General features: G+C 34.6%; 3 protein-coding genes across 5 annotated transcripts; 1 reads left to right on the forward strand and 2 right to left on the reverse strand.

The window, feature by feature from the left end:
- Positions 1-1,751: 1,751 nt before the first annotated feature.
- LOC111026138 (DNA photolyase) lies at positions 1,752-7,043 on the reverse strand. 2 transcript variants are annotated; one of them, XM_022304144.2, is made up of 14 exons: positions 6,666-7,042; positions 6,356-6,489; positions 6,115-6,255; positions 5,924-6,035; positions 5,506-5,812; positions 4,846-5,059; positions 4,619-4,708; positions 4,156-4,411; positions 3,955-4,067; positions 3,107-3,205; positions 2,967-3,014; positions 2,752-2,862; positions 2,252-2,342; positions 1,752-2,169 (listed from the first exon to the last, which is right to left on the reverse strand). In XM_022304144.2, the coding sequence occupies exons 1-14, from the start codon at positions 6,937-6,939 to the stop codon at positions 2,069-2,071; spliced, it is 2,091 nt and encodes a 696-aa protein (XP_022159836.1). In that variant the 5' UTR covers positions 6,940-7,042; the 3' UTR covers positions 1,752-2,068. The 2 variants fall into 2 exon arrangements, with proteins under 2 accessions (XP_022159836.1, XP_087982127.1); XM_088126001.1 differs by lacking the exon at positions 4,619-4,708 and having other exon boundaries at positions 6,666-7,043.
- Positions 7,044-7,566: 523 nt separating this feature from the next.
- LOC111026085 (putative nucleoredoxin 1) lies at positions 7,567-10,135 on the forward strand. Its single transcript, XM_022304064.2, has 4 exons — positions 7,567-7,891; positions 8,121-8,600; positions 8,682-9,161; positions 9,261-10,135. Exons 1-4 carry the CDS (start codon positions 7,808-7,810, stop codon positions 9,894-9,896), a joined length of 1,680 nt encoding a protein of 559 aa, XP_022159756.1. The 5' UTR covers positions 7,567-7,807; the 3' UTR covers positions 9,897-10,135.
- Positions 10,136-12,417: 2,282 nt separating this feature from the next.
- On the reverse strand, positions 12,418-14,657 carry LOC111026092 (small ribosomal subunit protein uS10y). 2 transcript variants are annotated; one of them, XM_022304073.2, is made up of 4 exons: positions 14,499-14,657; positions 14,299-14,423; positions 13,737-13,850; positions 12,418-12,793 (listed from the first exon to the last, which is right to left on the reverse strand). In XM_022304073.2, exons 2-4 carry the CDS (start codon positions 14,408-14,410, stop codon positions 12,654-12,656), a joined length of 366 nt encoding a protein of 121 aa, XP_022159765.1. In that variant the 5' UTR covers positions 14,411-14,423; positions 14,499-14,657; the 3' UTR covers positions 12,418-12,653. The 2 variants fall into 2 exon arrangements, with proteins under 2 accessions (XP_022159765.1, XP_022159766.1); XM_022304074.2 differs by having other exon boundaries at positions 14,299-14,430; positions 14,499-14,630.
- Between the last annotated feature and the right edge of the window lie 1,190 nt (positions 14,658-15,847).

Consider the following 15,847-nt stretch of genomic DNA (forward strand, 5'->3'; position numbering starts at 1 on the left):
GTTGTCGAAATGGTAGTTTTGAAACAAGTTTAAAGTTTAAGGTAAAAATGAAACTTTTAAAGATTTAAGAGTATTAGTCTAACAAAACTTACCCCAAAATTTAAGTGCATCGTGTATAATTAACCTTTTAATTATTGTTAAAATATATTGATCTTGAAAGATAATTTTTAAATACTACAATATATTTATTTGTGGTAGCGAAATCGTGTGTACGATCCATCTTGAGTTTTTTTGGCTAAATATACCCCAGGATCATTGATCACTAGTTTTTAAGTTTTTTTCTCAATTTTGTCCTAAATTTTATAAAATTCTCAATTGGATCCTTTGAAGAAAAAAATAATAATAATAATGTTAACATAAAAGTTAATGTGTCAATAAATTATTATTTTATTAACATATATATATGCTATTAGAAAGTATTCTAATACGCACCCAATAATTATAAGACACATATTTGATATGAAATTAATAGGATAAAGAAGGATTCTCATATGTATAATAGGCATCTTTGAGTACTTAGAAGCAAGATGAGGTAGATCCCATTATAATCTTCTTAATTATAATACAACCTGCTTGAAGACGAGACGTCTTAAGATTTGGGATTTGGGCAAACCAGTATAATCTCTTGTGGAGTTAAGTTTTCTATCCATATCTCTTCTTCTTTAATTAGATTTAACACGTGGGAAAATCAAATAGGTTCAATTTGTAGAAATTATCGGAGGATTAATTTGTTTATATTTTTTTTTTCCAAGAACTAATATCATAGCATTTGATTTAAAGGGTCATGAGATCTGTCTAGAAGTAAAGTTTTGAAGGATTCGTGAACTTCTAGGACTAATTTTAGATTTTGGAAGATTGCAGATTTTGAATAAAGTTTCAAACGAACGACCAGGATAAAGATTAGGAAGAGATGGACACAGCTGCTATTGTGTGTTTGTCAATGAAATCCATTTTTAAAATCATACCCCTCCAAACAACTCAATTTTTTTAAACATACACCTTAAAAAAATCTCGATTCTTTAAAGCTTATATTCTCGTAAATTCTTTATTTTACATCCTTTAGCTCTCCTACCCTCTGTTTTGTTCGGAAAAAGAAAAGAATTTGAAACTTGAACCGATTTGAAATCACATTCTAGGTCGAAAAAAATTTCATTTCAAATAGGTCAGATTTGGCAAGATTTAAAATAAAAAACTTAACTATATATTTGTTTGGATCACCATTCAAGAGCCTAATAGTAGCCTAATAGTAAAATGTTATACGTTTTTTCATATCTCATGAACATCCAAATAATAAAATGCGAAATCCGTTTAGTTCCATAATGGAATTAGGCAATTGAGTTCATTTCAATCTTCAAAACATTAGAGCAGACAACTTCTTGTTACTTAGTTATTAGGCTTTTACCGTGGCTGTTGCTGCTGGCCTCTTATAAATATAAGCTGTCATATTCATTTAGTTTGATCTCTCAGTGAAATTAATAAAATCTCTCTGATTGAATACATCATATTTGGATGGTGGAAATTTTTCAGGTGAAGATAGATATTTTAACCAGTTAAACTATGTTCCAACTGGCAAATATATTAGAGGAATTTAGTCGTAAAGAACTATTCAGAATCGGGACAAACATTTGAAGTGATTTCTGGGAGAGTTTTTAGTTTCATGGAAGTCATGGAAGCATCGGCTTTTTCAACCCTGATGTCAACCTTAATTTTCAGAAACTCTTTCTCCATCTTATTTAAAATAAGAATAGAAATAACTGCGGTAATTGACATGTATTTATTTCCTCGAAGTCGAAGGTTCAATCTCCCTGTCACCAAATTGTTGTACCCAAAAAACAACAGAAATGGTTTACAAGAAAAAACAACAGAAATGGTTTACAAAGGGGTGGAGGACCACCAAAACGGCGACGTTCTATTAACCTGAGAAAACTGAATAAATAGGAGTACAAACGACGTCGCATTGTGTGCAGAATCCACTAAGAAGAACGGCGTCGTATTGTTGGTGCTGGTGTTGAAAATTCTTTAATGGAACCACGTCCTCTGCTGTGCACATTCTCTAACAGGGGTAAGATTACAAAATAGTACCAGCCTTCGCTTTACTTTCCACTCTCACCATCCATTCACAGAGGATAGAATTCACTTCTTCTGGCAGCTCATCATGTGGGCAATGCCCTGAAATTTTGACAACATAAAGAAACTAAAGTTAGAACAACAACATTTTAAAGGAAACCGAACAGCTAATTTCTCATCTTACCAGCATCCAATTCCTTGATTATAACTCCACCACAGTGCTCTTTAAGCATGCCCAACATAGACTTGGAGTTGTAGATAGGATCTTTCATTCCCTACATAATTGCATTACAAACCTTTTAACCTGAGATTTCCTTCTCCTTTGGGACTAAATAGTATTTCTTTAATCTTTTGGTTATTTTGCAATTTCGTCCCTCATCTTTTACAAGTTTAATCAAGCTCTTACCATCACAAAATGTTAAAACGTCACTGTCAAAATAATGAACATATTATTCGTTGAGCTGAGGATACTCTAAGTTTTGAATAGATGAAATAGACATGCACACCAATAAGATTCAAAAACTTACATGCTTCATATTAACTAGTACATTCTAACATTTAGTGATGGTAAAGAACTTGATTGAATACAATTCGAAACATGAAGGATGAAATTGAAAAGTTTAAAAAGATTAGGAGGGAAATTGAAAAATTGCACAAATATGAGGGACTAAACCATTCTTTTACCTGGATGATAAGAACCCTTTCCTCGAACCCTTCCAACAAATAATTGAGGGGAACTGAAAGATCAAAGCTGAAAATACTTTCTAGAACCACCAGGCCGCCAGGATCTTTGGACTTTTTTTTTAATCATACGTTAAGGTGGCAAAAGTTACACAATATGTAATGAAAAATGAAGCTGATTTGTAGACATAATAACAAAAGCTTGCACAAGAGGATACAGCTCTTAGCATCTCACTGATAAGCCAGTTATCAGATCGCTCTGTTCTCTGAAAAGCAAAAAAATGTCGTAAACTTTTAAGTTCTATATAAATATAAAATACAAGGCAATAGTAAAAAATTGGGACATTAGTTGACGTACAGTAGGATAGCAATTCCTCACTATGTCCTTTGTTTTCAGTCTTAAGTAAAATAAAAGGAGTCTAGCGCCCAACCGTGCAGCAACAGAAACCTGTCTCTCCTGCATTCAAATTACAATATGGGACAGTTGAGATATTATTGATAGATTATTCAAGAAAATAATATATATGAGAAATTGTAATGTGACAAATAGTTTTGGTATATTTGCAAATATACTGCAAAGAATAAGATTTTACAAATATAGCAATTTTGTAGGGCAGAGTGGCTAGGGGTTGAAATATGTTGGAAGTTTTTGAAAATTGTGTCATATTTAAAATATGTTAGACCTTTTCGAAAATTGTGTCATATTTACAAATCTTTTAACTTGCGCTAGATTTGCTATTATTTTAAGCCAAATCAATAAGGTTAAATTTACATTTTGGTCCTTGAACTTTTAGATTGATTTTATTTCCATCTTTGTTAAAAAGGCTTATTTTAGCTCCAAGTTTTAAGAAATAAACAATTTGGTTATTGTCATGGCGTGCTAATATGCTAATAAAGGCACGTATTAAAAGTTGGAGGATGTTGGTTCTATCCCAGAAAAGAAGGGGGAAAATGAGAGATCAGTAGCTGGGGTGATGGCAAGAAATTGGGCCGAGACTTTCTAAAGCATAATTTGTGATATAGTCAGAAGAAAAATAAGCAATAGGGGTCCAATTTATGTCTTAAAATCTATTCCCGTCCAATACCCACTTCAGCCAGCCTATGTAGCCTCGATATATACTCATGTTAGCACGATATTTGAAGTCACATCATTTGTTAAGATAATCATAGCAAAACTGAAAATTAAACAATATTCACAAAACTTACCTTATTGAAGGGCAAAAAAGAATATCCAGGAATTACACTGCCAGCACTATTGATGAGGACAATGGATTTGACTAAGGAAGGCCAAAGACAGGAGACGATAGCGACAATGTAACCTGAAAAGAAAGCAAGCAAGCTTCCTTGAAAGTGTTATACGAAGGAAGTTTTGAGAGTTTATACAAATAAACTCAGGTTTGTACATACCACCAATTGAATTCCCAACAAGATGTACTGGTCTACCCACAACTTCGATGATAAAATCTCTAAGAAATTCGGCCCACAATAGTTCGGTATACACTATGTTTGGCTTTTCTGAACGCCCAAACCCCAAAAGTGTTATAGCCCAAACTTGATTTCCACCTTCAGCAATGCCATGTACGTTGTGACGGAAATGCTCCAAAAAAGCACCAAAACCATGCACAAGAAGAATGGCAGGGCCTTCACATCCAACAACTGTGTACTGGAAAGGGATCTTTATTAAGGTAAAGTAGCATTACGCATCTATGACCAAAATTTTGTATACTAATTGAACAGCATGAAGTCTCAATAATTGAAGAATAACATAGATTCTCGAGCAATGAAAAATAAAAGGTAAAAAAAGACAGCATCTTCATCAGCTTTTATCATTTTTCCCATTTATTGAACCACATAGTTAATATTTGCTAACCTGAACAAGAAAGCCATTCCATCTCCAATTTCGAATAGAATGACTTCCCGTACACCTTCCTTTGCTCTTCAAACCCATAAGCCAATACCACTGTGTTATGAAAATCAAATGAGAACCTAAAGATGCTTTTAATTAAATTTTTAAAAACTTCATGTAGTTAGACCAACTTAACTTCTAAACCCAACCAAACATATGTACATTTCGAAATTTTAAATTAAATGACATACCTCTGAGGAGAGAACAGCATCAACTACTGCAGCAACAGTGCCTGCAGAGTATCCAAAAGGTGACAGAAACCCAGCATTTCTTTCCTTTTCATATTTGATCGCTTCATAATGCACTCTCCTTCTAGATATTATTCCCAGATCAATAGCAGGACCAAAAAGTTTAATAAATGAAGATCCATCTCGGCTTTCAGAATTGCGTACCATTTCATGTAGTCTGTACAAAACATAGACCTCAATGGGCAATCTAATGGATAGTTGAAATTAATATAAATGCTTCAAGCTATTCATTTTCATCATAAAATGCAAATGATAATAGAACAACAATATGAACGCTTTGTGCTTTTATTCTCAGTGATGAATAAGCTTTGCAAATTTACAGATTAATTTGAAAAGCTAAAAAGGGTATGGAAAAATACATCACAAGATCATTAGAATAAAATAGTTAAACAAAAATTAATACAATAAGATGAGAAACTCCATTTTTGTTATAATGGAATGATGAGGCAACAAACAAATATCGTATGAAAAATGAAACGAGTAAGATGTTGCAAATCCTTTAGCACATAAGTAACAATGTGACCATGAATTCTCTCTATCCTTTTTTTTCAACCTTGTTTCCTAGGACTAGGGAATAGGAGGAAGAGAAGAAAAAACACCTACATTTGCCAGTCATCTCGAGCCGTTCCCTCATTGTATCTTATGTATGCAGATAAAGCATTCAACACACCTTCCGCACCTCCCCTCTGGAAATCCATTCCTCGTTGTATGGAAAAAATTGATTTGTACATTCTCTCTGACCTGGTACTTCTCGAACTCAGACTGTTTCCATTACTTCCTTCTTTAAAAAATTTAGCCCGCAAAATAGCTTCGGCTGCTGTATTCTTCATCAAATTCCAATCTTCTCTTGATTTGTACAATTGATTACTATTTATAAATTCCTTCAAGGCATCAAATGCGGGCATAGTACCTAATGATTTCACCCAACTTATCACACAAGCGAAAAATTATTTATCATGGCTGCCACAATATGGATGCCACTCTCCTTCTCCAAAGGAAAATTTTCATGCAAAGAACGTACCCCAGTTCAATTCCAGTTTCGAGCAGGGTAACGTTGGAGAAGAAAGTGGAGGACTTACAGGAAGTTGAAGCTTCCTAAACTCGTCGTACGATGCAGGTAAGGCCTCTAAGCTCTGGAACACAACAGTATACAAAAATGAATAAGTTAAAACAGCAAACAGAAGGAGAGGATTATAATAGTAAGAGACAGACCTTAACATCGTAAAATGGCGTCCTCGAAATTGTGAGATTTGGACTCTCAGTCAGATTTGCCAAGGCCTGAGATACATTATCCATCAACACACATAACTCATGCTCTACCTCTTCCTCAGCAAAGATATGGGTAGCTTTTACCTGTTCAAAACCTTGGAGTTGATTAAAAAAGAATCACGAATGCTTCTTGAAATTCTCCTTAAGGCCTAATTGTAACTATGAAACCTAGAAAAATCGTCACCTCGATTACAAGCTCCCGGAGTACAGATTCCGCATCCCCAAACCTGATCAGCAAATCCAAACCCCGATCCCTCAGCGACCGCCTGAGGGCTTCCAAAGCAAGAAGAAGAAATTCAAGCATTTCATTGGAAAACCCTGCATGTCCATTCAACCTCATTCATCTAATGGCACAAAACAGAGCAAACCAAGCCTACTTGGATTGCGCTCAAGTAGGCAAAATCGAGAACGATTAACAGTTCTTTACACATTGTGATTAAACCCATAGACAAAATAGAGAGAGAGAGAGAGAGAGAGAGAGAGAGAGAGGTAACGCGAAAGTATGCGGGAATCGAAGATGTAAAGAGGGAGGAGAGCGGGAAAGTGAGAGGCGGCATGGAGAGCAGGGTGATCGTCGATTCGGAGGTCATGCTTAAACCAGAGAACCGCGACTCCTCCGATTTCGGAATGTGCAGTGGATCGGTGTCTGGGGAGTGCAGGTCGAGGAGGCGGAGGCGATGAAGAACACCGGCGTGGAGGAGTAGGGAAGGGGATGGGATTTGTGGTGAAGCGAATGGAAGCAGAATGGGGGAAGTTGAAGATAAACATGGAGATGGAGAATCGGCATTGGAGAATGGGGACGAAGGAAGAACATGGGTTTGGGTTACAGAATTCAGAGTGTTTTGTGGTGGTGGGAAGCTGGCGGGATTTTTCAGTTGAAAGTTGTGGCGCTGCTACCCCCACACATCTTCTACAACTGTTTTTTCTTTTTCCCTTTTTTTTAAAGAAACATTTCAGTTTTTTTTTTCTTTTTTTTTTTGGAATGATTGAGAAGATTCAAACTCACCACCTCTTAGTTTGAGTTATAGGTCAATTATCGTCGTTGCAGTGTTTTTTCAATTTGATCTCTATTTTTTTTGTTAAAATAATATTTCGATGCTTGTAGTTTCAGCTCGATTCATTTTAACAACCGTTTTAATGTGGTGACGATGGCACAAATTTTACAATAACATGGGTCAAAAATATACACAAAGAAGATTAACATCAAAATTTTCAGAGATTTTTTTTTTTTTTTAATATAAAGGATTGAACTCACGACCTTTTGAGATATATGTCAATTATCGCGGAACTATACTCATATTGGTAATGTCGAAGAACTGAAACATCTTTGGATTATTAAAACTGTTTTACATAAGAGACTTATATTGGGCTTAGAGACTAAATTGTAGCACCAAATCCAACAAACCTACCACTGCGTCCTGTTTATTATCCGCATTATTTATGAAAATTTATGTAAACTTGAGAACCAGAATATTTTGAAAGATTCAGCAATATTGTCTTTAATACCGGCATATGAACTCAGTTCGATGACTTGAAAGTAACTTGCTCACGATTCTCGAAGTTGCTCTTGTGCAATATTAATGGCAATGTCTTTGATTTTGACGTTAGATGTGTTCTGTTCATCACTGGCAATACTATGGCTTCCGATGCTGTGCACGATCTGAATTCCCTGATTTCCTCCGAGGGGAGAGACTTTCTCATCCGCAACAATGGCGATCAGGTATATTTCTTTTCTTCTCAATTGAAAAATTGGTGGGGAAGGAACGGCCTTCTTTTCTCCTTTTCTCTATTTCCCCTTCAAATGTTGTTTGTGTGTGGAAATGTTTCTTCTCAGCTGTTGTTTTCTTGTCGGATTGCTGAATAATTGACAAACCCTAGAAAAATTTGGGAATCTGTAAGAGGAAGTGAGTGAAATCCCCTTTTGGGGCTTTAATTTGTGCTTCCTACAGGTGAAGATCAGCTCCTTAATTGGAAAGATTGTGGGATTGTATTTCTCGGCATCATGGTGCTCTCCCTGTCGCAGTTTCACTCCAGTTTTTGCAGGGGTTTATGAGGAATTAGCGTCTAAGTGTGATTTTGAAGTTGTCTTTGTTTCTGATGACAACGATGAAGAATCTTTCAAGGATTACTTCTCTAAAATGCCCTGGTTGTCTATTCCATTTAGTCATTTAGAGACCAAAGAATGCTTGAATGAAATTTTCAGAGTGAGTGGAATTCCTCATCTTGTTGTTCTTGACGCCAATGGGAAGGTTTCAACTGATGAAGGAGTGGAACTAGTCCGCGAGCATGGGGTTCATGCCTATCCTTTTACTGCTCAACACATCAAACTTCTGAAGGACAAAGAGGACGAAGCTAAAAGGAACCAAACCATTAGTTCCATTTTGGTTTCGAACACGCGCAGTTATGTGATCTCAAATGATGGAAATCAGGTATAATTTCTTCAATGGTTTATGGGATTATTCGTTTTATAGTCATGGGAATAATGTGATACTAAAAGGATTGTGTTGTAGATTCCTGTCTCTGAGCTTGAAGGGAAACTGATTGGGCTGTACTTCTCAGTGTATGGCCACAAATGGTGTGATGAACTTACGCCTACTTTGGTTGAGGCTTACAAGAAACTAAACGAGAAGGGAGAGAACTTTGAGATTGTGTTGATCTCTCTAGATGATGAAGATGAAGGCTTCAATGAAACATTCAAAACAATGCCATGGTTGGCATTGCCATTGAAGGACGAGAAATGTAAAAAACTCGTTCGTTATTTTGAGCTTAGTGATATTCCTACACTTGTTATAATTGGGCAGGACGGGAAGACTTTGAATGCGAATGCAGCAGAACTCGTCGAAGAGCATGGTATTGATGCCTACCCTTTCACTCTAGAGAAACTTGAGAAGCTTGCCGAGATTCAGAAGGCGAAGCTCGAATCACAGACTCTGGAGTCTCTTTTAGTTTCTGGGGAAACAGATTTTGTTATAGGAAAAAATGGTGCAAAGGTAAAAGTTTATTGTTGCTGCTTCGTATCATAATCTTTGAGTTAAACCACGTGGTGCTTTGTGTATTCATATATGTTTGATTGCCTTTGGTTTGGGCAGGTCCCGGTATCTGAACTTGTTGGCAAGAACATTCTGCTGTATTTTTCTGCACATTGGTGTCCTTCATGCCGTGCATTCTTACCCAAGCTTACGGAGACGTACAACGAAATTAAGCGAAAGGGCAAAGAATTTGAAGTCATCTTCATTTCAAGTGATAGTGACCAAAATTCATTTGAGGAATTCTTTTCAGGAATGCCTTGGTTAGCCCTGCCATTTGAGGATGAGAGGAAGAAGTTCTTAAGTCGTAGATTCAAAATCCAAAGGATTCCCGCCCTCATAGCCCTTAACCAGAGTGGTCGTACCGTCTCAACAGATGCCCTTAAGCTCATAAGAGTTCATGGAGCAGACGCCTTTCCATTCACAAAGGAGCGTGTGAAGCAGTTAGAGGAGCAACTGGAAGAAAAGGCAAAGGGGTGGCCTGAGAAACTGAAGCACAAACTACATGAAGAACACAAACTTGTTCGGACTCGTCGGGCTTATATTTGTGATGCGTGTGACGAGATGGGATATAGTTGGTCATTTTACTGTCAAGAGTGTGACTTTGATTTGCACCCGAAATGTGCTTTTGAAAACGGAGGAGCCGAGGAGGAAAGGGAATGTCAGGTTTGCGACGGAGACGTGTGCCGTAAAGCCTAAGAAAACACGTTCAAAATAGCAGAGGACGTGAAAGATTATTATGGTATGTTCTTTGTTTGTTGCCTTCTATGATGCTAATTGCTATGGTGTGTGCTGTATACTCTACTGCATCTATGTTGTTCCAAATCATCTGCTTTGTAATAAGATTTGTGGTTCCCTGATCGTCCTTGTTTGCAAGGAAGGGATATTCCGACCTAAATTTGGAGGCATCAATGAGTGTTATTCTAACCTTCGTGACATGATTCTATCGTGGCAAATTATTTTCCATGTCCCTCACTTATTTCTTTTCTATATAGCAATAACAGTAATGGTAGTGATAGCGATAGAGAATAAAGATGACAATAATCATTAGCAAAATCAATAATGATAGCTTATATTAACAACCTACTTCCCAATTTAATTTCATCAATTTCAAAATCATTAGCAGTAGCGATAACGATAATGGTCGCAATAGCGTACAATTGGTAACGGTAGCACTAGCAATAATAATGATAATAGTAGCATAATCGATAGCAATAGCTTATAACTTTCCAGATTTTTTCTTCATTCTTATTTTTCTCTTTCAGTTTTTTTTAATTATTATTATTTATTTCTCTATAAGTTTTATCTCTATCTTTACATTTATCTCTACAGCTATCTATATCTATACTTGTATCTCTACATCTACTTATGCCTATATCTTTTTTTTTTCTTTTAACTTTTTTTCCAGCTCGAGATAGGAGATAGAGATACGGGTCAAGGTAAAGGTAGAGATATAAGAAAATAATAATAATAATTAAGAAAACGAAATGTGAGAGAAAAGCGAAAAGTGGGTAGTTTGAATTGGGAAAAAAATAAATTTTGATTTTAAGATCAAAGGAAAAAAAAATTAAAGTGGAGAAATAAAATGAAATAAAATTGACAGCGCAAAAATTATGTTATTACTGATAGAAATTTGGGAGACTCGAGTTAGAAAAATTTGAATTCAATAAGAAAAAAAAGGAAATAGTTAATAAATAAAAATGGAATAAAATTCACCCAGCAAAAATAGCCATATAATTTGAAGAAACGAAAAGGAAAAAAAAAACAATAAAGAAATAGTTCAGATAAAAATTGGCAAAATGTAATTTCACATATGACTACCGAAGCAAAAGGTTAGAATAAAAAGTTTAAAAAATGGGAATATCTCATCAACGAGATCAATATTAGATCATCTAGTGCAATTTTGTCAAAATATTTTTTTTAGAGTATCAAATATATTAATTATGATAAATTCTTTAAATAATATATTTTCTATCACATATATTAAAATTTTATATTATTTGGATCTTATTCAAATAAATATTTTATTAGTATATGTTATATATTAATAAAATACAATTTTCCTTCAAATGATACTTAATTAGAAAATGATATTTAGCCAAACAAAATTTTTTATTATCTTATATATTATTTGAATCTTATTCAAATTAAATATTTTTAATAGTATATCTTATATATTAATAAAATACAATTTTCGTTCAAATGTATCAAATACCTTAATTAGGACATGATATTTAGGTAAATAAAAAATGTTAATATCTCATATATTAAAATTTTATATTATTTGAATCTTATTCAAATAATTATTTTCTTAATATATATTTATATATTAATAAAATATAATTTTTTTTCCATGAGAAAAATCTCATTTGAAATAGTTGATGTGTTGCTTGCTTGTCATTCGTCTTTAACACTTCATTCACTGTTGGCCCAAAGTTAGACATGACACCCTATCACTAAAGCCTCATATTCTTCATTGTTATTAGAGTCTGTTGATAGAGCTAGGCGGGGGGGCGATACCGATACTAGTTATCATGTCAAAAGACACATGAAGAAACCTAATTCATTGAGTTTTCATTGAATAAATCTAGCCCAAACCAAGTTTTAATCTTTTTGCGTTGAACACCTATAGTGCACACTGCACAGAGAGATTCATGGACCAGAAGTTGCTAGCAGAAATGATACCTTCAATTTCTTTTACGAAAGAAAAAAACACACACGACCCATAAATATTTACAAATCCGTTATTTAAAAAAATACAAATCTAATCTTTTTTAAAATCACACTAATTAATATTATTTTCTTACAAATTAGCAACCATTCACATTTTCGTTAAAAAATTGAACCTCCTACCATTGATTTTGTGAAATTGAGTTCAATACATTTAATGAATTTGAGGCTAGAGAAGTAGAACTTACGATTAAGATATCGAGGTGCCTAAATAGAAAGGACACAATTCGATACACAATAGGTATTGTAGAATCCAAAGACCTAATATATTCTCCATGTACAAATATTGAGAGTTATATTAGCCTACATTCAAGTGATGTTCATATCATGGGACAGCCACGACCCAAGTACGTACAAAGGTCAAGAGTCGACATCCATAGATGTTAACAAGAAGTATTAGACTACTGAAGACTGTCAATTGAGCTAGGTTCATGTCGGCTTTATATTTGGACTACCATTCACCAAAACATAAAAGCAGAATGCATGCAGATCAGGGAAATAATATTTTAACTTCTCATCTAAGTAACAATTCCAAAGTAACCAAAGAGATGACAGTAGACAAAAATTTTTCCTCCCCAAATAAGTTCTAAACTTCAAAATTATGACAAAAATGGACAACACATTAACCTTGACAATTTGAAAGTGATACGGGGCAGGCACACAGAGTACATAGAACTCTAAATAACTAAGAGTAAATTAAAGAACTTAAGAAATATGGAACACATATCAATCTGCAATTGTGACTTCAACCTCAACACCTGGTTCAATGGTGATAGATGTAATCTGCTTAACAACATCAGCTGAGCTAAAGAGGTCGATGACCCGCTTGTGGACACGAAGTTCAAATCTGTCCCATGTGTTGGTACCTGCAACAATAGTAAAAGATTTGCAACCAGTTTTCAGGCTGGATCTAAAAGGTAACTTGGCTTCCTTAGATGAATACCACAACTTGTGTTAGACATCGTCAACAAAAGAGACAAAAAAAAGAGCATACATAAAAAACTGCCCAAATAGAAGAGGCCCATTGATAGAAAGGGACTCTAAACCAAAAGGATAACACCTCGCTGGCAATTATTAAAAAAAAAAAAACTTAGAAACCAATCCAAAGGTAAGTATTAAATCTAATAATCTCCAAAATACTCCATGGATCTCTCTACCTCTAATGATTCTATTATTTCGCTCAATTCAAATCCCCGCACAAAATAGAAACACGTCTGCCACAAAAATCTCCCCTTGACCCGAAAGATGGAATAATAAACTTAAAATGGTGTCATATCCAATGTAAGACAAGATTCTTACTTCACATAAGACATAATAATAAACTCAAAAGTTTGTAAAACTCGTCACAGCATAATCCCAAATAACTTACAGATCTCACATTCATAAAAAATTTTGGCTTATTTTCTATAGTTGCAAGGTCAATTAATGATTCTATTTCAATGCAGTGTCTGAATCACCATAACTTGCGCAACCAAAGTTTGAGTACGAAAAACAATAACAGGTCTAACGGCACTGTACACATGGAGCGAGGAGAGAGAGAAGCAGGACTACCACACTATAACACATGGTGTGAAACTCCAGATATCATGACGAATGAATATTTAACTAACATCACCAGCCAATCCCAGAAAATGATAAATGGCAGATGGAACGAGAGATATGGGGGAGAAGTACAGGTGATCCAGAGGTAACAAAGATCGAGAAGATTCCAAATTAAGGATACAAATTTAACTACATACATACAAATGTTTTATAAGTTAGTTGATCAGTTCACGATTATTCTCAAGTTCAGCATTGAATCAAAATTACCTTCGCCACAGGGAGACTTCCTGGTGGTAATGTGCAGGACTTTTGTTGGCATCCTCACAGGCCCTTTAACCCTCAGTCTCTTGTCCTTGGCTCCCCGAACCAAATCGGTACAAACTGACGATTAAAAAATGGAGTGAACCCACTAAAAGTGAGGATTGCGATAACATTCACAAAACTGAACACATCAAGAAATCAAATCTCAATTATTTGTAGAAACATATCCTAAAACCCGAAGAGGCTCAACCCTATCATTGAAGACTCGCCCAGAGCAGCAACATGAAATCGAAGGCCACGATATGAATAACAATTCAATAATTATAATGTTACAAACAAGTGGAATATAAAAGGTGAAAAGCCAACGAATTACCAACAACTACAAGAACAATAGCGCGAATGTGAAGAACCCATATATTTCAGAAACGCATTACAAAAACGTAAAGCCAACAGATAAACGAGCTTCATCAATAACTTCAAACCATGAGATCCGGAGAAGATATATAATCTACTTGCACACTATGGAATAACCAATGCGACTTGGTTCTAAACAGAGATAAGGAGTTACCCTTCTCAAGGTTCTTGACGTTCTTGGACGAAAGAGTGATCCTAATCTTGTGGATCTGCTCCTGTGACTCTTCCAAACCAGGCTTCGTAGTCTTCATCGCAGCATACGCCATGTTTGCTTACTTCCTGAAAACTACGAGAATCAGATAGGAAAAAGGAACAATAAACGAACACCATGTGAAGGGGGGCGGAGAAGCTTACCGGCGCAAGGGGCGGCTAACGCTGCTGCTAGGTTTCAGTTGGAGGATTTAGGGTCGAAGAAGATGGAAGTTTGGAAGCTAGGGTTTTGTATTAATATCCGTGGACTGGAGGCCCGAATTCTAGTATAGATCGGGCCAAATTTGAAGGTTGAAACCTCGACAATTATCTTTATCCGTAGAAACCTAATTTTAAAAATGTCACAAGATTTATGTATTTAAGTCCATGATATTAAATTCTCGTTGCTATGTGACATTTTTATAAATTTGATATCTATATTGCAATAAATATCGATAAAACATGAAAAATATTAATAAAATATTACTAATATAAATATTGTATTAATATTAATATCAATATCAATATTTTTATTGTTATTTTCATCGACATCGGCATTTAAAACTTTGATTATAGTTGATAAAGTTTATAAGTCTCTTGAAAAGTTTAATTCTAAAAGTAGCAGTTGTCGTATTTGGGATTTGGATGATACATTTACGGTTATTTGTGGAATTTAGCCAGTAAATTGTCCTTCACTTGTAATGGTTCAATTCGTCGGGTTGGTAACCATTGTGATTACATTTCTATAGAGATTGATGTTAATTTATTATCTTCAATAATTAAACATCGAGTAGGAAGGCCTAGAAAATAAATGATACCTACGATTGGTGAGATGATAAAGCACACAAGATGCAACCGTTGTCGATGCGTTAGTTAGAATCATAGAAGTTGTAAATTTGCACCTATTAAAACAATGATGTATATCACTTGTATTATCAGTTACTTGAGTTATTATTAAGTATATCAATCACAATGTATATCAAAGACTTCTAATCGAGGATAGAATTGCTACTTTTATTATTGCTAATTTTTCTGAAATATCAGGTATAATAAATTAGTTTATCATGGATATATATTAATAGTTATAATTGATATACCTAGTATATAAGTACATCAAAGTATATCAGTAATGTTATTTGAATATATCAACAATATATTTCATATTAGATATATTAATTAATTGATATATACCTTATTTGCAATACATGAAAGTGCTAGCTGATATACCTAGTATAGATTACATCAAGCTATATCGGTTATGACTAATTTACTTTCAATTATAACAGATATACCTTAGTTGCAATTCATCAAAGTATATCAATTAATTTATATAGCTAGTATGAACGTACAACAAAATATATCATTTATAACTGATTTACATAATATTAACTACGTCAAGGTATATAAGTTGTAACTGATTTACCTGGTATGGAGTATGTTGGTATGGGGTATGTCAAGGTACATTAGTAACTCAATGATATACTTCATACTTGGTAAATCAGTGTTAGCGTTCA

The sequence above is a fragment of the Momordica charantia genome (assembly GCF_013281855.1).
Source record: "Momordica charantia cultivar OHB3-1 chromosome 6 unlocalized genomic scaffold, Mcharantia_2.0 BLBB01000006.1, whole genome shotgun sequence".
Lineage (NCBI taxonomy): Eukaryota > Viridiplantae > Streptophyta > Magnoliopsida > Cucurbitales > Cucurbitaceae > Momordica > Momordica charantia.

Excerpts from the sequence above, each read along its gene's own strand:
- LOC111026138 (XM_022304144.2), bottom strand. The coding sequence starts at position 6,939 with ATGTTTATCTTCAACTTCCCCCATTCTGCTTCCATTCGCTTCACCACA. Across the intron at positions 6,036-6,114 it reads CGCCATTTTACGATGTTAAG|AGCTTAGAGGCCTTACCTGC; the intron begins GTCTGTCTCTTA and ends GTTGTGTTCCAG. Across the intron at positions 3,015-3,106 it reads TGAGGAATTGCTATCCTACT|AGAACAGAGCGATCTGATAA; the intron begins GTACGTCAACTA and ends TTTGCTTTTCAG.
- LOC111026085 (XM_022304064.2), top strand. The coding sequence starts at position 7,808 with ATGGCTTCCGATGCTGTGCACGATCTGAATTCCCTGATTTCCTCCGAG. Across the intron at positions 7,892-8,120 it reads TCCGCAACAATGGCGATCAG|GTGAAGATCAGCTCCTTAAT; the intron begins GTATATTTCTTT and ends TGCTTCCTACAG. Across the intron at positions 9,162-9,260 it reads TAGGAAAAAATGGTGCAAAG|GTCCCGGTATCTGAACTTGT; the intron begins GTAAAAGTTTAT and ends TGGTTTGGGCAG.
- LOC111026092 (XM_022304073.2), bottom strand. The coding sequence starts at position 14,410 with ATGGCGTATGCTGCGATGAAGACTACGAAGCCTGGTTTGGAAGAGTCA. Across the intron at positions 13,851-14,298 it reads CGTCAAGAACCTTGAGAAGG|TTTGTACCGATTTGGTTCGG; the intron begins GTAACTCCTTAT and ends TTTAATCGTCAG. Across the intron at positions 12,794-13,736 it reads GAAGTCTCCCTGTGGCGAAG|GTACCAACACATGGGACAGA; the intron begins GTAATTTTGATT and ends CTATTGTTGCAG.